Here is a 24,814-nt window from a genome sequence, read left to right on the forward strand (position 1 = left end):
ATCCCTTCGCGAGGTACAGAATTTAGAATTATTTATATTACATTTTTGTATGGACAGCTGCCAAAATGCTATGAAGACTTGTTTGGACGAAACAATGATGTAAAATGCTTTCTTTGGCCATAGGGAAGTACCCCAAAAAGCCTAAGTCAAAAATTCAAAAAGAAATTTCATGAAATCGGTCGATTTTAAAGAGATTTCCTCATACCAAACGTGTTCACCAAGTTTACCAATGCTTTTTTTTAAACATTATTTATAATATTTTAATTTTTATTTAAGTTGCAGCATAAACTTTTTGGCTCAAATTTATTTTCATCAAACCTCAGATTGCATTTTTTTTTTTTGTAAATATTGCTTTGAGTTTGAGAATTCAAAATATTTTTACCACGAGAATAACTAGAAAGTTTTAAGGAAACCTGTTGAAGATACATTGAACAAACATTCCTACAATTTCAGCATTCATACTCATTTAATCAAACAAATCTAAATGTATTTTTTCATGATTTAACCATCCAACTTTAACACACTGTCTGTATTATCAAATCTAGACGAGAAATGAAAGGAGAAGGCAAGTACCTTGATTTTTAAACATGTGAATAAACAGAATAAAACATGCTTTAAAAATCACTATTTACTAAACTGAATCTTCGAAGTCTCTAAAAATGATTTTGAAACGGTTCTATCAAACTGAGCAACTACCATATTTTCCCAAATCGTACGACATGTTGTGTTTACACATCTGTGACTCACCTTGTTATTCCTCGTAGATCGAACGAAGACGACGACTGTTCAATCACTATCCCAGCTGGATAATCACAAGCACTTTTTGTTTGTAAAATTTCGACTCTTTTCCACTGTTCACTTCTTATCGGCAAACTATATATTCCTCCTCACTGTGCTACGTCCGGCTTGGAACTAACTTTTAATCACTCGAGCAATTCTTTCTTAACTGCGTCGATGCAAAATCAGTACACGATGCCGATGGCCTCCCAATGGAACTGTATCAAGAGTAGAGAATGTAAAAACAAAGTCATATCAACGCGCAGTTCACTTTAGTCACTTTAGCCCTAGTGTGCAGTTTAAAGTCCAGAACTCGGGCTTGTGTGTGAAGAAGGGTGCACATCGGAACCAGAAGCAGATTGTTCTTAATAATGGCGAAAAAAGGCAAAGTGAACAAAAAGTTGTTGCACAGAAAGAAAATGATAAGTGTACCAACTAGCACTTCAGTCAGAATTGAACTCTTTGTACAGACACAATGAATGACTAACTGACCTCTTCTGGGTTGTATCCGCCTGCGAGTTTTTGCAAGCCAATCTACACTAGTCGTCAGTTAGTCAACGGTGCCTTCACTACACACATCGCCAGAAGTCTCTATCGCACTTTTGGAACGAACAGATTCGCGCAGTGGAATGAACGAGGAACAGATTCCGAGCATAGTTCTAAAAATATCTTCCATTGTAAGCGTTTCCAGTATTACGGTTGACCTTATTTGAACTTTGCGAAAAAATAACCAAGTCTAAACAGGTTGAAAATCGGTCACTTTACCCTAGAACCGTTTGCACTTTCCCAACATCAAAAGATCACAAGTTTTTTTGTTCGTTATCTGTTGCACTTTGATGTACTGCTCACTCCACTCCCAAGCACTAAACTAACTGTGCCGAGTTAGAACGACTTTCGTTTATGTAATTCGACTGTAGTGAGCTGCATCATCTAGATGGGTTGGGAGGGAGAATCTCACCCTAGTTGAGTTGAGACTTCCTCGATGGAAAACTTCCTGGTCGCATCGCACCAACAACCGCACAACTATTGATTACAAACCCGATGGATTGGAGAGATAAAACAAGATGACTTTGAACTAATGAACCCTGGTTAACTCCCCCTTCCTTTGTGCTGAGCTGAACTATTCCGCTATACAACTCTATCGATATAGATGAAATTGATGTGCTCTGCAGTTTTTTGCTTGCCACCCAGAAGCTAGTCGACGCCAGTACTGAGAGAATTTGCAACTTTTGAGAAGAGCGAGAGCTCATCCAACAGAACATGAATGAGTGGGCGAATGATTCATATGGAAAAGTTATGAAACAAACTTACACTTGACGCATACTTATTACAACTAGTTTTTCAGACAAATCGAAAACAAAACTCACAAATCACATCACATCAAAACTTCAAACAAAACAATTTCCACCACGACCTGGATTTTCTCCACCAACCCAGCTGACCGACCGAACGCGTCTGTTCTCGTGGAAAACTAGAGAGCATACTGGCGCAGTTAATCTCTCTTTCTCCGAAAAAATAAAAACCCAGGTGGCGTCTGAGCACGGCGGCGTCTAAAGAGCATGCTGGCCAAAAAACACGTGGCCTTGGTTAGACGAAGTTTGGCGCGCCTACTTGGAGGGGAGAGGTTTTGCGCATCGACCTGTTGCTGTCTTGGGTGTGGAGTACTCATTCAAAGATTATAAAATTTATTGTACTGAATTGTAGGTATTTGAGCAAAACGGATTGGATAGTAAACTTTTGAAATAAAATAAAGATGATCTTGACCTGGTGCAACCCATATAACCACAAAAAGGAAGCTACTAAACAACCCAGTCATAACAAGCTCGTCACGAAGTCTAGTTTACAGTGCTAAAGTAGCCTAAACTGATTCATTTCCGATGGATGTCAACTAGATCTCTAGATGAGAAGTCCTTTGTAGCCATAATTTTCGAAAACTTAACAAAAAATGGGCAGGGTTGCCAGGTCAAAATTGAAAAAAGTGGTTAAGTCACGATACAAAATGTGGAAAATCGATTTTTACTTGAACTCATTGTGGTTTGGTTGAGCGTTTTAGCAGAATGCATTACTGTGAATACAAAGAGACGAGTTGTTCCTTTTAATTCCGCTATATATTTTAATATCTTGACAGATACGTATTTCGTCTACTACTTGCAGACTTCATCAGTGTTCTGTTCTCGACTAAAGGTTCATCGCTGGTGTATCCATATTTGTAGTTACTGTAGGTACTACCTCCTCGTTCTTTTGTGCCTGTATAGGTAACAGCTTAAACAGCCACGTTGAGCCGTTACCTGAATCCTTGTTGAGTAAACGTTTGTTGCCTGCCTTGAAGATTTCCAAACTTTCAGCGACAGCCAGCTTCGATGGGTTAGTGATGTGTCTTAAGATGACCGCGTCGCTAGCTGTGATGTTATGTTTTCCTCGATGATGTGTTCGGTTACTGCTGACTTGAAATGGGGACAAATCCTTTCCGTTTTTCCTCCATGGCAATTTTGACATATGTGTGTATATGCTCATCCAACCTGGTTTGCAGCAATCTCTTAGTTTGTCCAATGTAGCTCATATCACAGTGGCCGCAGGATACCTCGTAGATGCCGGGTTTGCCTAAAGTCGGTATGGGGTCTTTCGTTAAACCTAAGATGGATTCCAACTGGCTGTTTCTACTGCTGAACACTAAATCGATGCCAAATTTAGCCAGTTTTTGTCGTAATGGGCGTGTTATCCTGTAGTCGAATTCTACTGCTGCTCTTCGTAGTGGCTCTGCTGATGGCGTAAGGGTTGTGAGTGAAGTTCTGTGCAGTTTTCTTTCCTTCTTATCGATGATTGCTTGGATAGTTGTTCTGCTGTAACCGTTGATTTCCGCTGTTTCAAATATGTACTCCAATTCTTTCTGTTTTCCTGCTTCGCTGAGGGTAAAGTTGTCATCCTATGTATAAAATAATGATATGCTGCCATCTTATGTTGGAATGAATGGTTTGACGTGGCTGGGATTGTTCTTCTGGTGTTTGTTGGCTTCCTGTAGATCTCGAAAGAAAACGAAGATGGGCAACCTGGTTCTCTTAGGATCAGGATGTCTAAGAAAGGTAACTTTCCTTCGACTTCCATTTCGTAAGTGAACTTGATGCTCCTGCGTGCACTGGTTTCCAGTACCGTTGTTAGTGAGTCCTTTTGATGATGCAGAAGATGTCATCTACGTATCTCCACCAACGTTCTGGTAGTAGGTTTTGGTTTGTAGTTCGTGTTCCAAAGCTGCCATATAAACATCGCTCATGAACGGTGACAGTGGGTTACCCATCGATGCTCCCATCCTCTGTTGGTAGATGCAATCCCTGAACTGGAAGTAGCTCTGTTCCATGCATAATTTGACGAATGTTATATACTGGATCGTTTTTGTCTCCATGGTTCTCCCTCGTATTGTGATTGCAGCCAATCCCGTAGAGTTCCTATTGCGTTTTTACTGGTATGCTTGGGAACAGTGCTGTTACGTCGAAGGAAACCATTATTTCATCCTCAGCTATCGGTCCCGACTCTAAGAGCTCCTTTGTGAACACCTGCGAACTGATGATCGAACGGCTCGGGAAGGGTTTCGGCATACTCTTGAATTCCTCGACAAGCCACTTTGCGATCCGACTGGTTGGGGCATCCACTGCTGAAATGATTTCTCGCATCTCGTTGCCTGGTTTATGCACTTTAGGTAGTGCTTTAATCCTTGGTAGAGTCTACCAAGGATTAAAGCACTACCTAAAGTGCATAAACCAGGCAACGAGATGCGAGAAATCATTTCAGCAGTGGATGCCCCAACCAGTCGGATCGCAAAGTGGCTTGTCGAGGAATTCAAGAGTATGCCGAAACCCTTCCCGAGCCGTTCGATCATCAGTTCGCAGGTGTTCACAAAGGAGCTCTTAGAGTCGGGACCGATAGCTGAGGATGAAATAATGGTTTCCTTCGACGTAACAGCACTGTTCCCAAGCATACCAGTAAAAACGCAATAGGAACTCTACGGGATTGGCTGCAATCACAATACGAGGGAGAACCATGGAGACAAAAACGATCCAGTATATAACATTCGTCAAATTATGCATGGAACAGAGCTACTTCCAGTTCAGGGATTGCATCTACCAACAGAGGATGGGAGCATCGATGGGTAACCCACTGTCACCGTTCATGAGCGATGTTTATATGGCAGCTTTGGAACACGAACTACAAACCAAAACCTACTACCAGAACGTTGGTGGAGATACGTAGATGACATCTTCTGCATCATCAAAAGGGACTCACTAACAACGGTACTGGACACCATAAACAGTGCACGCAGGAGCATCAAGTTCACTTACGAAATGGAAGTCGAAGGAAAGTTACCTTTCTTAGACATCCTGATCCTAAGAGAACCAGGTTGCCCATCTTCGTTTTCTTTCGAGATCTACAGGAAGCCAACAAACACCAGAAGAACAATCCCAGCCACGTCAAACCATTCATTCCAACATAAGATGGCAGCATATCATTATTTTATACATAGGATGACAACTTTACCCTCAGCGAAGCAGGAAAACAGAAAGAATTGAGTACATATTTGAAACAGCGGAAATCAACGGTTACAGCAGAACAACTATCCAAGCAATCATCGATAAGAAGGAAAGAAAACTGCACAGAACTTCACTCACAACCCTTACGCCATCAGCAGAGCCACTACGAAGAGCAGCAGTAGAATTCGACTACAGGATAACACGCCCATTACGACAAAAACTGGCTAAATTTGGCATCGATTTAGTGTTCAGCAGTAGAAACAGCCAGTTGGAATCCATCTTAGGTTCAACGAAAGACCCCATACCGACTTTAGGCAAACCCGGCATCTACGAGGTATCCTGCGGCCACTGTGATATGAGCTACATTGGACAAACTAAGAGATTGCTGCAAACCAGGTTGGATGAGCATATACACATATGTCAAAATTGCCATGGAGGAAAAACGGAAAGGATTTGTCCCCATTTCAAGTCAGCAGTAACCGAACACATCATCGAGGAAAACATAACATCACAGCTAGCGACGCGGTCATCTTAAGACACATCACTAACCCATCGAAGCTGGCTGTCGCTGAAAGTTTGGAAATCTTCAAGGCAGGCAACAAACGTTTACTCAACAAGGATTCAGGTAACGGCTCAACGTGGCTGTTTAAGCTGTTACCTATACAGGCACAAAAGAAGAACGAGGAGGTAGTACCTACAGTAACTACAAATATGGATACACCAGCGATGAACCTTTAGTCGAGAACAGAACACTGATGAAGTCTGCAAGTAGTAGACGAAATACGTATCTGTCAAGATATTAAAATATATAGCGGAATTAAAAGGAACAACTCGTCTCTTTGTATTGAACTCATTCATTTTAATCAAAAAGTTGTTCAAAATTGGCAGAAAACAACTACAGTCGACTCTCTGGCTGTCGATCTTCTCGATATCAATATTGCTCCATCTATCGATGAATTCTTCAGTCCCTTCAAACTGCATACTTCGATTGGCTTTATTCCTCGATATTTTCTCTTGCTTGAAGGATCTCTTCCTCGACGGTCCCTTGGATTATGTTTGCTTTAAAAATCTCTTCCGGTTGTCAATAATTTCACTTTTTCATGGCTTGCATAGACATTTTTCTTGGCGAAACGAAGCATTGAAGGGTGTTTGACATTAGTTTTTTTTTGTTTGATGGGCGTTGCCATGATTCTCTCCCATAGCTGGGTATCAAGAAAAAAATATTTACAATCAAGTCTTCATTTTGCATCGTTCTGTAAACCAGAGAGTAGACTGTAGTAATGTTTATTCTGGCTAGCATTAAAAAAAACGTTACTTAATCCACCTTTAGGTGGTTGGTGCCTTCCTCACATTCATAAAGTCAATACATTCAGTAAAAATAGCAACATTCCCCCTTAACATGTTTAGCAAATCAACTTTATTACTCATTTCTTTTGATAGGGTTCGCAGACCTTCAATATTTCTGGCTCATCGGCAAGATCTGATAAAAACCTATTTCTATCACAATATCTGAAATCCGGCCTCCAAAAAGTGTATTAATAACACTTAAGTGCTAATAACTTTTGATAGGGTTGTCAGATCCTCGATGTTCTAGGCTCATTTGGAAGGTCTTTCAATTATTCAACTAACGACTGGTCGTTTCATGGACCTGGACATCAGTTTCATTGAAATATCTGAGATCCGGCCTCCAAAAAGGGTATAAATAACACTTAAGTGCTGATAACTTTTGATAGGATTGTCAGATCCTCGATGTTTTAGGCTCATTTGAAAGGTCTTTTTAATACCTTTGTATAACATGATAGGTTTTCTTGAAAAACCACTCTTTTACAATCTTCCGGACATATGCCAAAATCGTTTTTTAGCATAACTTTTGAAGTACTTAACTAAACTTGCTGATTTTAAATAGAGACCTATGGGACCCCAAGACGGATCGAATGAGACTAATACGGTCAAAATCCGTGCATCCAGTCCGGAGAAAATCTAGTGACATTTTTTTTTGTTCACCCACCTACACACATCCACACAGACATTTGCTCAAGACATGATTCTGAGTCGATATGTATACGTGAAGGTGGGTCTACGAGGTCAAATTAATAAGTTTATTTTTCTTGTGATTTTATAGCCTTTCCTCAGTAAGGTAAGGAAGGCAATAAGCATTTTCTGATTTATCTGATAACCCTGCCCATCAGCCACAATATCATTCTGTCATGGTCAAATATTCAATATTACGCACTTTTTAAATGTTTGAGTTGTTTCCAGAATTATAAAAATATTTTTTCAGATGACATCAGATATTTTCACAAGTGTTTCATTTGTGACTTCAAAAACATAAATATACTTTGTTGTTTTTTTCTATTATTCGGTATTTTTTAGCAATCAGAGGTTGAATCTCAATGTATTTTAGGTAATTTTATTGAAAGCTATTTGAAAAATCGAAAAGCCGGATTTTTCAGTTAAAATTAAACGTTAAGTAAGTATATCTTACACCAAGCACTTTATAAAAAAGAAATCTGTAAAGTATTTTTAGATTGCAAATTTGACTACCATTAAAAACTGCACTTACAGCAATTTTTCGGTTAAAATTTCTCAAAAAATCCAAATAGTCCAAAAATTCAATATTACACCCGTTTAAAATGTTAGTTTTGATTCAAATATTTGCAAAATATGTTTTTCGAAATGATTATAAAATTTTGCAAGTGTTTCATTTTTCAACAGTGAAAATTGGACTATTAGTCTGATGATATTTGGCACCATGAAAAGAGGGCTCTTTCCGGATATTTTGCGGGTTCGGCGAAATATTCCGTCGGGGGGTCTAAAGTTTAATTTTTTTCGATGATTTTTTTTTCGATTTTTTAGTATTTTCTTCAGAAATGTCGATGAAAATCGATGGATTCATGCTCACACCCATCAAATTTCTAAAGAATATGCCTCAAGAGATTCCATTTCATCGACTTTTCTAAAGAAAAATCCTAAGGAATTGAAAAAAAAATCTTTAAAAAAAAAGTTACTCCAGACCTCCCGACGGAATATTTCGCCGGACCCCGCAAAATGCCGGGAAAGTGCCCTTCATTCATGGTGCCAAAGATCAGACTTGCCGATTTTTTTTATCTTAAGTTTGTTCTAGGAAACACACCGTGTGGGAAAGTTTCGATGAGACTTAAAATACTTAAATTTTCTTGATTTTTTTCATTTATTCGCTGTTTTCCAGCCACCAGAGTTCCAATCTTCAATGTCTCTTAGGCAATATTATTGGAAATTTTCTGAATTAAAATATTTTTAGGAATGGACAGTTATGGACACTATAAAAAACGAAAAACGGGATGTTTCAGGTAAAATTAAATTATTTGTGGCTATGTCTTAAAAACGGAAATCTTCCATTATTAATTTCATTTTTCATTAAACAACTGAAGTTAAAAAAGAAAATTTATTTTTCATTTTTTCCAATAGCATTTTTTTAATCATAACTCGGCGGCAACATTTTTATCCCAACTTCTCTATGACTCAAAAGTTGCGGATTTTGTACCCTAAAACATATATAAAAAATTAAAACATAGGGATTTTGCAAAATAATTTTTTTGTGAAAAAAGTTAATTTAAAAATCGAAGACACTAAACCGTGCCAAAATTGTATGGTGCCTTGAATGAGTGAAGTGACGTCAAATGGCTTCTTTGGTCATAGGGAACGCCCCCTTAAAAAGTTTGAGCAGAGAATTACTTAGTTTTTCTATTCTTAAATGTAGAAGAAAAATTAAAAAAAAAATGATAGCAGCACCCTAAAGAAATGCTGGTATTAAGGGTACACAGCAACCAAGGAAGTGGCTGTCTTATTATTCTAAAATTGTTGTAAATCTTTACGGAAATAGAAGCTCATCGATATCGTATATCGATAGTTCCCGTAGTTTTGAAGATATTAAAATTTCTGCAACAAAAATCTGGGTGCAAAAGCTCTGGTTGATGTGCACCGTTACATAAATTATGGTTTTCCAGAAAAAGCTTTGCAAGTTTGAATCAACTGTAGAAGCTCGCTTCATCTTGCCGTTATGTCTGAATTGAACAATTAATCGATTTATAATTAAATGGGACTTCTTCTTCGATTTATTTTTCTTAAATTAGTAACCTCTTGGACAGATATATTACGCATTCTAGATGAAATTATTATTTCTTGCTTTATTATTAACAATTGAAGTCAGCGCTTCTACGGTAAGGGAGTTCCTCGGCCAAAATAGTTAGATCCGTATTTTGTTTGTTTGACGATTAGAATGAGTAAAAACCACCTAATTAAAAAAAAACTTGGATGGCTTAACCAATTTTAAGCTCGTCGAGTGTCTAGAGGTAGGTGATAATTTGGCTTTTAATTATTATTAGTAAATGTTTTACAATAGGAACAAGTTCCCAATAATTTTTGGTGGATACGCACGGCGCTTTAATGTACCGAAACCCAATATTTTTTCAAAAGTTTTATCTCAGAATCCTGTTAAATTGTTACTTAAAACATTCTGAAAAATTATTTTTAATTTATTTTTAAATTATTATTATATTTTATTTTTAATTATTTTTTTCGACAATTTGCGCTTTGGTCCCGAATCTTCAAATCAACAAATAAAGTTTTCATTTGGTCCATAAGTGTTTTCAGCTAGGTTTTCATAATGTCTTATTATTAATTTTCAATAAAATCTTATTTAATCACTTTTCTTTTAAAACGATGCGAGTTTAAACTGGTTCAACCTTTTCGGGGATACGATTTCAGATATTTCAGATAGGACCACCCTAACCACCAAAAAAAAGGGTCCTATTACGTTGGTCAAGAAACTCCCTTCCCAAATGTGAGCCGAATCGGCACACTTTGATTTTTTTATTCTGCTGGTTTGTCGTGACATGTTTTGTACCCATAGGTCAATTTTCACTAAACTATTGCTCCTCACAATTCACTAAATGACAATTAAAATCTACTCACAAAGTAATTGTCTCACTTTCCAACCGAACTCAACCCGCACGAACTTTCGAATGACACTCGTCGAAATATCGCGTACAACTGGCGGCCAGAATCACAACCCCAATCGCTGATATACACAGTTTCGTGAGTGATGGTGATGATGATGATGATGCTGACCAATTCCCGCGGGGTTAAGGTGCACCCCCATCACCCCGTGCTATAGAGTCAGAGAGAGTCACGCAAAACAGTTTTACAGCTGATTTGCAACACAGTTCTCTCACCTCGTCATACCTTCCGACTCTTATTACTCTAACCCCGGCGAGGAGGGCTATTTAGATGCAAATGTTTCCATTTTTTGCTCATTTTTCACAGCGTCAAATTAGCTTTAAACGAGACTTACTCACAGACAGTATAGCGAATGAGCTTCGACAATTGGTCCCAACAATGAATGAGACAGGTGCCAGGGTGGTGTTGCGTGTGTACTTGAAAAGGTCTTTCCCACTTTGCAATCGCGAAACACTAGCAGTTCATCAGGGTTCTTTTCCATTCTGACTACCAACCCCTGTATCGGAGCTTCGGTGGCAAAGTGTTAGAAAGCTCAGAATAAACCCCCCGCGATCACGCTAGTCAGATAGCTAGGGTAAGGGATCCAATATTTGCCATTTTTATGATATTAAACACCAATATTGTTTTATGATATTTGAATCCACACTTTAAAAAAATCAATGTAAAAACATTGTCAAAATCCTCCTCTGCTACCCTTTTTGTGCTCACTAAGCGTAAGTGAGTGATTACTCAAAGCGCGCATCGCGATCGCGCAATCCGCGCCTGAGAAAAAAAAAACTTCTGCACGCAAACTGGTTTTCTTAGAGCTTAGAGCAGACCCGTAGCGAGGATTTAAATTCAACGAGAACTGACTGTCGATTTCCTGAAATTCATAAGTAAAAAATAGCCCATTTGGGGGGAGGGGGCTCCATACAAAAATGATAAATGATTATTTTTTGTATGGACAATTGTCTAAGTAAGTGGATGGAGCGGGGGTCTAGAAATTCCACAATAGTGTCTACGTGGTTCAAGGATGGTCCCTTATAAATTTGATTCTGTATTTTAAAATAATTTTAAAAATGTATGTTGAAATTCGGATTTTTTTTCTAAGATCACAATTAAAAAAATCATTTCTCCGGAACTAGATTTTGCACCATCCTGTTGTATACTAAACTCTATAACAAAACATAGCTTTTATGTCCCCTAAAATATATCAAATAGTTTTGAAAACTAAAAACAAAGATTTTTTAGAAATCACCTTATAATGATAAAAACTTTTAAGGTGGTAGATGGTGTATTTCACGTTTGAGGCAATAACTGTCAATAATGGTTATGAATTCAGGGTCAAGAAATAGTAAATTTAAAAGAAAATATAATCACTATATGTAAAATGCTTCTACAAAAAGTACAAAGAAAACCATTTTTTGATTGAATGTTTTTTCTAAAACAAACATGGCAGCCAAATGGCCGATCTGGAATGATGTCTTTCAGAGCTTTAAGTTACTTTGCAATCACGGAACTGAAATTTAGAAAATTCACATGCCCATTTTATATGATCAGCACGCAAAATTGTATGGGAAAACTGATAATGCAAAATGGCTTCTTGTGACATAAGAAATGTATGGACAAAGTTTCATTAAAACCAAAAATTATAAAATCTCGGAAAAGCTGTCAAATTTTACAAAGTTTCGATACCCCCTGGCTTGATTCCGTAGGAAAAATTAAGTAAGGTTAAGGGGTCGCTGTTAAAAATTGAAGCTTGCGCGGGATTTTTTTCAATGTATATGGAGAAAAACAAAATTTTCGATTTTTCCTTGGAAGGTGGTGTTAATTGTGAGGAAATTTTGTATAGAGAAAGATTATAATGTAAAATTTAACGATCTACAATATTGCCGAAGCGTGCAAAGCGATCTGAGTTGATCTTGAAAAGTTATTAGAGATAAAAAAAAGTCTTTTTTGAAAGAAAAGATTTTTTCATCAAATTTGGCAGTGACTTTTAAACCATAACCGATTTTTTTTCTCAGAATTGACACAGATGGTTAATTTTGCTTAAGAGCAATTCTCTACCAAAACCGGAAATGGATTTTATTTGTATTTTTTATTTGACTTAAACTTTGTGAGGGCCTTCCCTATGACCAAATAAACTATTTTGTGTGATTGGCTCATCCATACAAGTCTCCATACAATTTTGGCTGCTGTCCATACAAAAATGTTATGTAAATATTGAAACAGCTGTAACTTTTGAGTGATTTTTTTGATCAGACAACGGGGGCGTAATATTCAATGTTTGGCCCTTTTAAAATGTTAGTCTTGATTTAAAAAAATTCAAAATATTTTTTTCGAAAAGATCGGAAAATTTTACGAATGTTTCATGTATTAACATTGATAATCGGACCATTAATTGCTGAGATATCGTCATTAGAAAATGGTGGGTTGTTTTGGTGAGATTTAGAAAACTTCAATTTTCGTGTTTCTTTATCTTAAAGCGGCTCTATCTCAGCAACCCGAGGTCCAATCTTCAATGTCTCTTGGACAATTTTATAGCAAATTTTCTGAACTTTTCAAAAAAAATATTTTTAGAAATGGTCACTCATGGTCTCCATTTTAAAAATCGAAAAACTGCAAAAAAATCGCTGAAATCAAACTTTCGGTGGTTACATTTTGATAACGGAGCCCTTTATCAAAATAGTAGTTTATGCAACAAGTTGCAAAAAGAGGATTTTTCAGCACGAGTCGTACATTTATTCAACGTGGTTCACCGAGTTGGATAAATACGACGAGTGCTGAAATAATCAAGTTTTGCAACGAGTTCCATACAACATTTTTTGCAATTCCGAAAAACACCCATTGAGTGAAATTTTAAGTCAAATTTTCATGTATTTTGTCTATAAAACGTTTAAATCAAAAAAAATGTTGAAAAGTGTTACTTTTCGAAACAAGTGCTGAAAAGTTCAACTTTTCAACACCCATTTCAGTGCTGAAAAGTAGAACTTTTCAGCATTTATTTTGAAAAGTGTTGCTATTCGATTCTGTTATTTTTGGTACAGAAAAGTAGGCTATTTCGTCGTTCAAGAATGACAGGAAAAGTAAGTAGTTTCACGACGGAATTGCAAAAAATCTATTAAGTACTTTTCGATTGCAAATTCAATTTTGCATTAAAAAATAATGTCTAACTTGTTTTTGCATGAAACTTCGATTTTTTCCAAAAATCACTATTTTTTTCAAAAATTCATAACTCGGCGGCAGATTTTTGGACCATGTTTCTCTATGGCTCAAAAGTTGCGGATTTTTGTCCCCTAAAACATATCAAAAAATCTCGAAAATCAAAAAATATGTATTTTGGGAAATTGAGTTTTAGTGAAAAAAAAGTTGATTAAAAAATCTGCAATTTTTTTTCCGTGTACCTTTTTTTTCTCAAAAGTCCTCCACAATACCTACAACTTTGCCGAAGACACCAAATTGATCAGAAAATTCACTCAAAAGTTACAGCTGTTTGAATATTTACATACAATTTTTGTATGGACAGCAGCCAAAATTGTATGGAGACTTGTATGGGTGAACCAATGACGCAAAATAGCTTATTTGGTCATACAAAAAATAAAAATGGTCGAAATCGGCCGATTTCGTAGAGAGTTGCTCTTAAGAATCGAGCCAAGGGGTTTCCCCAAATCCATTTTTTTGTCACCCTAGTCTCCAACCAACTTTGAGTTCGAAAATTTGTATCTGTAGAAGAGATTTTCTAATCGATTTGGTGTTTTCAGCAATATTGAAGGTTGTAACTTTCAGGAAAAAATAAGCACACGGAAAAAATAAAATCGATTCAAAATACGATTATTATATCGATAACTTTATCGTTCATAATTCATATCTTTCTAAAATTAACTTATTGAAACAACATTCTGTCAAACTTTTAAAGCTTTCACTAATTTTCAAAGAATACTGTATTTATTAAAAATACCTATATTTTAATAATTTGGAATATGAGTGTTGAACGATGCGAAATTTTGTTTTAACTTTAACTTTAGATTTTCACTTTATTGGTTCTTTTTTGTAAAGTACTCAAATTTTCACAAAATACCGTGTTTCATGGAAATACCAAAGTTGTCATCATTTTCAATATGGTACTAAATGATGCAGAAAAATGCGTAAAAAATTCATGCGCGCTTTTCTATTTGAAAAACTATTTCATGAAACTACTCAAAGTTTTCAAAAATTGGTGTTATCTCTCGAATACTACTAAACAAATTCTTCTTGTGTTAGATTAGATTAAAAAAAAACTATTAAACAAATTCTTCTTACACAACCTATTTGAAACATTTAATGATTCCAATTCAATTTTCATCTAATTTGGTCACTGTAAACACAAACTAAAAAAAATCAATTTTGATCTTGGCCGGAAGGAGTTGATATCTTATTTTCAAATGATTTTTTTTCTATTGCATAATTTTTGTTAACCAACAAATAAGCAAAATCTAATCCCAGGTGAATGCTTCAGAAATTAATATTATCTGAAATAAATCTTGACGTGAAATTTTTAGTTCGGTTCAATATGAACAGTAGATTGAAATGAATAAAATCAATAAGTTCTCTCATTATTTTTTTTGTAAATTAAAAAAAAAACTGTTGCCAATATCGGGAATTCCCGGAAAATGACAAAAAAAAAAAACTAGGAAAACGGGATGTTTTCCCCGGGACGGGAAATTAGACGCTCGAAGCGTGTGAGTACACTTTGCATTATTTTTTTGTGATTTGATATTTGAAATACAAAAAAAAGCGGCCAGCCCTACAGCAATGTATTCGCCGCAGTGTGGATTCTGTGAACGGACCACATTTTTTCAAAGAATCTACAGAGGTGGAAGGATGCGTGGACATACCGTACCAATAGTTCCAGTATTTAATTTTATAAGTGTATGTAAGTTGTGTAAAATGACCGTGCGGTTTCTCTACTGCGATATTTGAAAGAATCAAATAAATAATGTTATTTAAAAACCCCTGCAACGCTCCTGTCCCCCAAGATAGGTTCGGGTGGCAACGACGCACTATTACCACGTGCCTATACATTCCGTTAGATGCATCATCGCATCCCCACCGTCTCAAGACTGTGGGATCTTCCGCGCAGTGAATCAATTGATTTGCCTGCGAAAAGCTTCCGATTCATCAACATTTTCATTGCGTTCATAACGGGACCCTGCACAACAAAACAGTAGCACCGCGCTCCATTTCGTAATAAATAATTCAACCCAGTCGAGAAAGTCGTCGCTGACCTGGTTCTAGAACACAATCAGCCGCGGCAGCAGCGGTGTTTTAACGTAATTTCCCCACTATTGAGTACAGCGGGTTGGGTCATCGTTTACTTGGGCGATCAATAGCGACAGCTTTTGCTGTGTCGCGATGAACTTTGATTTTCTCCCCGCGGCTGTCGTCATATTCTAGGTGGAATTGTTGCTTGAGTTAGAACCCAATCGCGCGGAACATCGTTTGTTAAAACGGCGTGAAATAGAACTGAGACGAGATGATTACTTTAGAACGCACTCTTGAAGTTGCACAAGTTCGCGCACTTTAAACGGTCGTTAAGGACTGCTCCGTAACTGCCTCTTAGCTTAATTAACCACACGGATGGGCATGTCCGGAAAGCACCTAATGACCATTAACCAATCTCCGTCGTCGCGCAAAGCGGTTGTAAACATCCGAGTACCTTTTTTTTAGCGTTATCTTCTCTATTTGGTTAGCCCGGGTTTAAGGCGCGGTCACGAATCCCGCACGCACGCGGTTCAAACGCTCACTAGAAACTGACCATCGTTCGGCACACAACCCAGCAGCGTCGAAGTTTACTAGCAAAGCGAGCGAACGTGGCCTTAACTACTAAGCGCCTAGGTACCTCGCCTACTTGGGTAAAGCGCGAAGAATCGCGCCAAAGGTCGAATTCAAATTTCGAAAAACAGTCCGTACCTACCTGTGCAAAGTTGGTTAGAAATTGACTTGTAGAAGATCGGGCTCGGTCTACAGGTCTAGCTCAGAAGGTATTGTGTGTTGAGTGGTTTAATTTGCTGGAAAAGGTCATGCTACCGGAGCTGAAGCTGCTAAACACCGCCACCTTCATCACACCACCATCACTAACTACCCTTGGAAGTAGCGTTAGGGTTAGTCACCATTGTTGCATTGCTGCTGCTGTTGAGGCTGGTCCGGTGTAGCTTTTCAATCCATCAATCCACCAACCAGAGTCCAAGTCGAGTCGACTTGAGCTGCAGAATGCAAAACTTTGCACAAACACCACCAAGTCCGCGTGCGGGCCATGAACTTTGTGCGCTGCTTGTCTGAGCGCTTCCGTTCTGCAAGAAGTGGTGGTGGCCAATTAATGCAGCAGTGCGACGCGGCGAGACGCGCGTGGAAGTGGGACGGAATTTCGCAAGTTGGGCGTCATCGATGTACGTGGTGTTGTAGAATGGGGTGATGTAAATGGTGATCAAGAACTATGAGGACATTTCTGTTCCTGTACATTTTCAATACAGTTATACATTCATCACAGTTGTTCGGAACACGTTTTGGTAATTTTTCAATAGGATGCAAGATACTGCTTTTCCAAAAAAGTGTCCTCGTGGTTTATGGATGGTCCCTTTGCTATGTAAACTGTTCCGAATATGAGGGATGACTGTACTTAGCAGAGGTTCGGGTTTAAGCTGTATATGCACTTCGGAAGGAACCGGTCAAGAAAAAATCAAATGGACAGCAGCGACGGCGAGAGCAAGCCAGAGAGGGTGAAGAAATGCCCCAAGAAATCGCTTCCTCTGCTTTGTTCTGCTGTTCGTAAAACTGTTTCTTGACCCCTTTCCTTCCGAACTCCGTACTAGTCTTTACCTCAAACAAGTTGGCAAAAAATATTTGAATTTAGAAAGAAAATTACAAGCAAAATAAAATGTTGATTTTATATCGTAAGATTAGTGTTACAGACATTTTGGTATCTTCAAAACTACGGGAACTATCGATATAATTTTTTATTCATCCCCTAAAGTACTGTTAACTACTTAATTTACGACCAAATTTGACTATTTTTACACTCAAATTGTAGCAGGATTTTGTCCGTAAGTTTGGCAATTTTGGAAAAAGAAGACAACAACTTCCTTGGTTGCTGTGCACCCTTAAATATTATTAGAATTAACTTTTAAAACTTTTAAAATTATGCTAAGTGAAATTTCAGTTTGAGTTGAGGTTACATAGCTTTAAATTTGAAATATTTTTTTTTCAGGGCTGTGGAGTCGGAGCCGGTGTCGGTGGAGTCGGGTCGGAGTCGGAGCCGGAGTCGGCTAAATTTTATTAGCTGGCGTCGGAGTCGGAGCCGAAAATTTCTGATTACCCGGAGTTAGAGTCGGAGTTATCTTAAATTCAACCAAAATTATGTTTAGTTTTTATTTTTTAGTCTTTGCTATAAAACAGATTAATTTACAAAACTTCTTATATTTTTAATTTTTTTTTCCAGTTGCATGCGCTGCGCTGCCATTTTTATTTTTTTAGAGATCACTAAATGATGACCTGTTAATCAACTCTTTCCCAAGTTTGTAGTATAATCATAACTCAAAAAAAAATAAATATTGGTTATGTAGTCAGAAATATTTAATTGATTTTTGACTGCATCCTTTTGCCAATATTTATGTACCCTTTACAGTTTCGGCTTTCGGTCACTTGGTAAAATCAAACACCAGTTTGCTTTCTTCTTCGACGTTTCGGTTCATATAGAACCTTTTTCAAGGAATCTAAAATTTATTTGGTGGTAAAATTGGGCACAACATAATTACAAAGAATCTTACCGAAAAGAAGGTGCTTTTCCAAGCACTCAACTGTCAGGTGGTGGGGAAATACTAATAAAGGGTATATTTTAATTAGCCAAAATTTGCATATCTTTTGTTTCCGTGTACTCGCACGCTTACGAGTCTGGCCACTCTCCGAGATTCGCTCGTCCCATGGAGATTTCGACTTGAACCACAAAACGGTAGCACCAGAAAATTATCACACTTCTCATTCGGCGCGCCAACTTTTTAAGATGGCAGTACAAGTGATCAAACGACTGTTGTGTGTGTACTAACACATAATGTTTACAAAACTCACGGATATTTGAAAAGGACTCCTTAGCGTTCTTACCACGAAGATTTTTTTATATACATTGATTTGTAATGATAAACTTCCTCAGCCTTGGCATGATGTCCATGTACGTCTTAAAAAATTCAATGGTGCTTTAAAAAATAGTTTCGTTTAAAATTGTTATTTAAAAATACAAGGTGACTAAGATAGTCACTGTGCTTCTTATAAATGTCAACTTAAAAGCAAGCAAATGGAATTTATATGTTAAATCAAACATTTGGCCAGCTTTCTTTTAATGACCATTAAAAAAATAACAATTTAATATTTTAGCTTTGAATCAATTTAATGAAAATAAGAGGTTAAGTAAATAAATCCAAATTTACTTACCAAACTGTTCTTCTGAAAATGCCTTCAAAACTGGCGTTTTTTATTTCTGTTTCAATAACGTCTAAAACTTGTAAAACTAGAAACTTTTTTCCGGTTTTTCCACTTAAAGAGTTTTTAAATAATCCAATTTATCAATGTTTTCGAAATAATGGAAAACTAACTTTTGAAATATTTAAAAATATATGGAGTCGGAGCCAACCATTTTTTGAAAGCTGGAGTCGGAGTCGGAGTCGGCAAGAGTTGATGGGCCGGAGTTGGAGTCGGAGTCGGAGTTGGTTGGATCTGAAAGCCGGAACCGGAGTCGGAGTCGGCTAATCCAAGAAAGCCGGAGTCGGAGTCGAAATCGCTTGATATATGACCCGACTCAGCAGCCCTGATTTTTTTTCTGCCTGAATGTTTAATAAATTTGAATATAAACACAGAAAAATAAGGTTTTTAGATTTAGATGTTTATGATGTCCCATATGGATCATTTATGCGAAAATGTCACTCGATTATGTCCAGACAGGGTGAACGGATTTCGACCGTTTTGGTCTCATTCGTTCCGTCTTGGGGTCTCCTAAGTCACTATCTCGTCAGTTGTGTGCTATCTTGTGATAACGACCATTTAGTACTTTTCGAGAAAATCGATTTTTAAAGTTTGTTGGTAAATAATTTCAAAACAATGATTGATAGAGCCAAACTTTTTGAAGCAATCGGTTCGTATACTATCGTTTAACAAACGCTTCAAGTTTCAACTAATTTGGTGACACCAGTTAAAAGATACAGTAAATAATGTAAACAAAAATCTGAAAAGCACGTGTCACAAGTGTTGTTCGAAAGTAAAATTGTACTACGTGTCACAAGTGTGCACAGAATTCCCATACAAACTGAAATAAGCTCAAATCAATGTTTTAACTGACTTAATCAGTATATTTTTATAAACAAAAGGTTGCATTGCCTTTAGAAAGTATGTGTGAACTAGGGTGGGTACGTTTTTCAAAAAGTTCTCGGATCAAGTTTTAGTATGGTTCCCCTTGTAGGGCATTGCCCAGCTCAATGGGTTGTAAACTGGCTGCGCGCATCAGGGTTAAAGTTTACATGGGAATTACTATGGGAAATTGGAACTTTTTGTTCAAACGCTCCTACAGGTCTGGGGAAATCACGCGCCAACTTCTGGTATGGTCAGGCCTGAAGGGAATGGTCTGGAGAACCCTTTTTCCGAAGAGAGCATATGGATTCAAATTCAAAATCTTTGCATAGCAAATTTGTATTTTTTGCCAATATTTCAACCACGTGGTAGCTGTCTGACATATGGCGTCGCGGTGTTCATCAAGCAGAAATAACTACCGCAATCCCTACAAATACTACGACGACTAGAAGAAGATCGCTTGTATCTATCCATTTACTTGTATTTTTCACGACAAATAAAACTATATTTTATAAAAAAAATCTTAAAAAAGACAACGTTAATTTTTGTGATTCGATTATCCGAAATGAATTTTAGTTTAGGGCTTTGAACAATCGAGTCTGGAATATATTTTAAGTACCGTGATTTAAGAAAAAAAAAATTCAAAATTAAAATGTAAAAAAATAAGAATTTGAAAGCTTTAAAATACAGATTTATGGAAGTTTCTTTCATCATAACCCATAAAAAACCCACCGAATACCATGTTAGAAAATTGTCTTTTTATTTAAGTATTGTTTAGCATTATTGTATGTGTCGTCATTTGGGTAAACCGTATCTACTAAAACGGAGCAGTTAATTCTTTCCCCCTTCTTAATAAACGATCCAATCATCACGAAATGGAATGAACTAAAGCAGACTAAGTGTTTAAAACCAAAAGGTACAAATTTCCCTCTAATTTTCCAATTAAAATGGTACCTTTTTCCCTCTTACCCCTACAAAGCTTGGTGAATTCTATTACAATTTTAAGACAAAATTATTACAATTAATCAACAGCACTAGTTTCTAGACTCACTTTCAATATCCTTGCGTTTCATCAATATCTCTCGCTCACACTTTGTTTCTCTTTCCTGACTGAGATTTCGCATTCCGTTTTCACCCTCCTCCTCTTCCTCACCCTCAGTTACAACTAGTTGCGGACAGGGACGTTTTGATTTGGTTTGATTTTTTCGTAGAAAAAGTCCTGCGGGAGCGCGTTCTTACCTGGGGCGTGCAGTTTCATCTGGGCAAAGTGAAACTGCTCCAGCGCGTACTGGTACAGCTCGTTTTCCATCTGCCACACGAGCGATTGCTGAATTTTCGCCACGGTTTCCGGCAGCGGTTCCACCTTGGATTTCGTTTTACGCAGGTGCGACTTGTTGGACTTGGCAAAGTGGTCCGATGCGCCCCTAAACAGTCTGGATAAGATAAGAAATAAAGGGTTTATCTGGTAATTGCTTTGCAGCTAAAACAATTTTCATGCTAACCTCGGTAAGGCCATTTCCAGCAGCTCAACAAACTCGGTCATCTCTTCCGTGACCCCAACGAGGAAATACTCGTTCACCAGGTTCCGTTTGGCCTCTTGCAGGGCCCAGGCGCTGCCCGGTTTCCAACATTCTGCCGCGTGACCACAGAAAAATGGAATTTGCAGCCACATGTTGTTCGGATCGCAGTCCTGCTTTTGCTTTGCGACACACTCGTCAAACGTCATGGTGTCGCCGGCACGATGCCGCACCAAGTGTGGCCGATAATCGTCACCGTAGCGCAGGAAGTAGTAGTACGACACCAGTCGATCCAGCGGCTTTCGAACCAGATTTATGTACAGCGGCTTTGCCGCCGGAACGCCCATCTTTGAAAAGTCCAGATACGCCAAATGGCCATGGTAGAACGCCGGCTTCATCGCTTCCCATGCGGTCACGTTGCGGACAAACCGAATCTGGTTCGGCAGCGAAAAAACGTGCATGTTTGCGGTGATGTTAATGTGCAAAACGTGGAATGCATTCTTCCGGCAGAGATCGTACGTGAGGTTTACGAAGCTGGTGCTGCCGGTCTTCGGAACCCTGTTGTAGATGACCACCAACCGTTCGTCAAAATCGGCCTGCAAAGCTTCCGAGTTGGTCATGGTTTGCCAGTGGCGAACCTGCTGAAACCGGTCATTGTTGACTGAGAAGAAATAAATAAATCAGTAACAATTCAACCCAAAAGCACCTACCCAACAAACCTGTATCATATCGGACCAGTATCCGATCTTCCGGATCGTTCGACGAAAACCAGTGGAACAGAACGACGAATATCAGGCTCGCGGCAATCAATATCAGGAGGAAAAAATACTTTGTTGTCAGCATTGCTGCCGCACCTAGAAGCTGCGCGTTCGTTCTCTTCTTGAAGGTATTGTGGGACTGGCTGCTTGGTGATGTCGGGTGGAGTTTCCTCTTGCTGCTGATTACATTTTATTTCGCAAAGAACCGCACTGATAACAGGGGTATTGAAAAATGGGATCGTAAAATTTGAGTTGAGTTTTTTCCTTGCGATTTTTTTTACTGATGTGGATGTTTTTGTTGCTTTTTGTTTACATATCGATTCGTGCGGTTGACAGATTGGGTGCAGTGTTGCCGAATTGGATAACAAAATCATCAGGGCAAACTGGTATAATATTGGGGTAATATTCAAATTGCTGCACCTAAAAAACAAAAATCGAAAAACAAGATGTGTAAACAATCCATGGTGCATCCTGCACACGCTAGATGAGTTCGGGAAGAAATTTTCTGATCGATTTGCTGTCTGCAGCAAAGTTGTAGCTGTTGCGTTTGACGTTTCTTCGCACTCTGAAGAGGAAGAGGAAAAATAGTCGTAACAATAATCAATTAATTTACCGGCAAACAGAATCATATGTTAAGCAATAGGAATTTAAGAATTTAAGAATTTAAGAATTTAAGAATTTAAGAATTTAAGAATTTAAGAATTTAAGAATTTAAGAATTTAAGAATTTAAGAATTTAAGAATTTAAGAATTTAAGAATTTAAGAATTTAAGAATTTAAGAATTTAAGAATTTAAGAATTTAAGAATTTAAGAATTTAAGAATTTAAGAATTTAAGAATTTAAGAATTTAAGAATTTAAGAATTTAAGAATTTAAGAATTTAAGAATTTAAGAATTTAAGAATTTAAGAATTTAAGAATTTAAGAATTTAAGAATTTAAGAATTTAAGAATTTAAGAATTTAAGAATTTAAGAATTTAAGAATTTAAGAATTTAAGAATTTAAGAATTTAAGAATTTAAGAATTTAAGAATTTAAGAATTTAAGAATTTAAGAATTTAAGAATTTAAGAATTTAAGAATTTAAGAATTTAAGAATTTAAGAATTTAAGAATTTAAGAATTTAAGAATTTAAGAATTTAAGAATTTAAGAATTTAAGAATTTAAGAATTTAAGAATTTAAGAATTTAAGAATTTAAGAATTTAAGAATTTAAGAATTTAAGAATTTAAGAATTTAAGAATTTAAGAGTTTAAGAGTTTAAGAATTTAAGAATTTAAGAATTTAAGAATTTAAGAATTTAAGAATTTAAGAATTTAAGAATTTAAGAATTTAAGAATTTAAGAATTTAAGAATTTAAGAATTTAAGAATTTAAGAATTTAAGAATTTAAGAATTTAAGAATTTAAGAATTTAAGAATTTAAGAATTTAAGAATTTAACAATTTAAGAATTTAAGAATTTAAGAATTTAAGAATTTAAGAATTTAAGAATTTAAGAATTTAAGAATTTAAGAATTTAAGAATTTAAGAATTTAAGAATTTAAGAATTTAAGAATTTAAGAATTTAAGAATTTAAGAATTTAAGAATTTAAGAATTTAAGAATTTAAGGATTTTAGAATTTAAGAACTTGCGTACTCTACTTATACGGGTTTCGCAGCTTTATACCAGATTTAAATGTCTTGTGCACGGTTACTGAAAATCGCACTTTTGGGAGTTCAGAAATCACACTTTTGACAGTTCGCTTAAGCGAACTGAAAAAAGTGCGATTTTGCGAACTCGTAAAATGGTAAAAATTACCAAAAAACAAGTTCAGTTAAGCGAACTCCCAAAAGTGTGATTTTGGACTAAGCGAAATTTTAGGAAAAAAATTGAAACGTTTCATTCGAAGTGTTGTCATTTGTTGCAGACAGTTGTTGTTGTGTTCCGGAGTTCCGGATTGGATTTAGGTAATAAGAACGGAGTAGGTTATTAAAAAAATGGTCCACCGTTGGATGGATTACTTGCCAACGTTTGCAAAAGGATTAGGTCCAGCGGTGGCCTTTTTCTGGACAATTTCGTCCGTCCCGGTGGACAGATTATCTGCAAGAGTTGGCAATAGATTCGGTCCACCGGTGGCCGGATTTCGTGGCAATGTTCCGTCCCCCGGTGGACGGACTGTCTGCATGAGTTGGCAAAAGACTCGTTCTACCAGTGGACGGATTTTTTGACAGCCTTTTGCAAAAGGACGGGAGACGGATTGCCTCCAAGAGTCAGCAAAAGATTCGGTCCACCGGTGACGGATTTCTTAACAATGTTCCGTCCTCCGGGGAACGGATTGTCTTCAAGAGATGGCAAAAGATTCGGTCCACCGGTGGACAGATTTTTAGACAGTCTTTTACAAAAAGAATCCGTCCTTCGGGGAACGGATTGCCTGCCAATAATGGCGAAAAGGTTGGGTCCACCGGTGGACGGATTACGGCACAAAGTTTTGCAAGAGGAATCCGTCCACCGGTGGACGGATTGCCTGCCAATAATGGCGAAAAGGTTCGGTCCACCGGTGGACGGATTACGGTACAAAGTTTTGCAAGAGGAAAGGTTTTTGTTTTTATTGTTGTACTATTTTACACATTAATAAATAATTATACCGTTGTGATTTTATTTTAGTTTATAATTAAAATTATTTCAATTCCAATCCCTCAAGAAAAACCAGAAAGGGCCCGAAAATAGGCAACATCCGAACAGATTTGATCCAGTGAAATATTTCCTCACGCTCGAACTCGGCAAATCATGAAAATCATGATTTTGCCAGTTCGACCCACTTTACCAAAAAAAGTGTTATCCGAGTTGAACTCGAAAAATCATGATAATTACCATTTTTTTGGTTTTATTTGGTAAGCGTGTGCGAAACTGTCAGACCTCAG

General features: G+C 37.2%; 2 protein-coding genes across 4 annotated transcripts in view; both read right to left on the reverse strand.

Annotated features, from left to right (window-relative positions):
* Positions 1-10,356, reverse strand: part of LOC6037990 (alpha-tocopherol transfer protein) — a 29,979-nt gene extending 19,623 nt beyond the window's left edge. Inside the window, exons 1-2 of one of the 3 annotated variants that reach the window (XM_038253794.1) lie at positions 10,251-10,356; positions 748-995 (exon numbers count right to left, since the gene is read on the reverse strand). The gene's annotated coding sequence lies outside the window, so the exon portion shown is untranslated. Of the gene's footprint in view, positions 1-747; positions 996-1,269; positions 1,501-2,088; positions 2,240-10,250 lie in introns of those variants that run through there. The other 2 variants (XM_038253795.1, XM_038253796.1) reach the window with 2 other exon arrangements.
* A 10,023-nt stretch (positions 10,357-20,379) lies between these two features.
* Positions 20,380-22,228, reverse strand: LOC6037989 (heparin sulfate O-sulfotransferase). Its single transcript, XM_001847784.2, has 3 exons — positions 21,880-22,228; positions 21,146-21,821; positions 20,380-21,076 (listed from the first exon to the last, which is right to left on the reverse strand). Exons 1-3 carry the CDS (start codon positions 22,001-22,003, stop codon positions 20,809-20,811), a joined length of 1,068 nt encoding a protein of 355 aa, XP_001847836.1. The 5' UTR covers positions 22,004-22,228; the 3' UTR covers positions 20,380-20,808.
* Positions 22,229-24,814: the final 2,586 nt, after the last annotated feature.

Source organism: Culex quinquefasciatus, chromosome 2 (genome assembly GCF_015732765.1).
Source record: "Culex quinquefasciatus strain JHB chromosome 2, VPISU_Cqui_1.0_pri_paternal, whole genome shotgun sequence".
NCBI lineage: Eukaryota > Metazoa > Arthropoda > Insecta > Diptera > Culicidae > Culex > Culex quinquefasciatus.

Coding starts and splice junctions, on each gene's coding strand:
- LOC6037989 (XM_001847784.2), bottom strand. CDS start 22,003: ATGCTGACAACAAAGTATTTTTTCCTCCTGATATTGATTGCCGCGAGC. Junction 21,822..21,879: donor ACTGGTCCGATATGATACAG/GTTTGTTGGGTA, acceptor ATTTCTTCTCAG/TCAACAATGACCGGTTTCAG. Junction 21,077..21,145: donor CTGGAAATGGCCTTACCGAG/GTTAGCATGAAA, acceptor TATCTTATCCAG/ACTGTTTAGGGGCGCATCGG.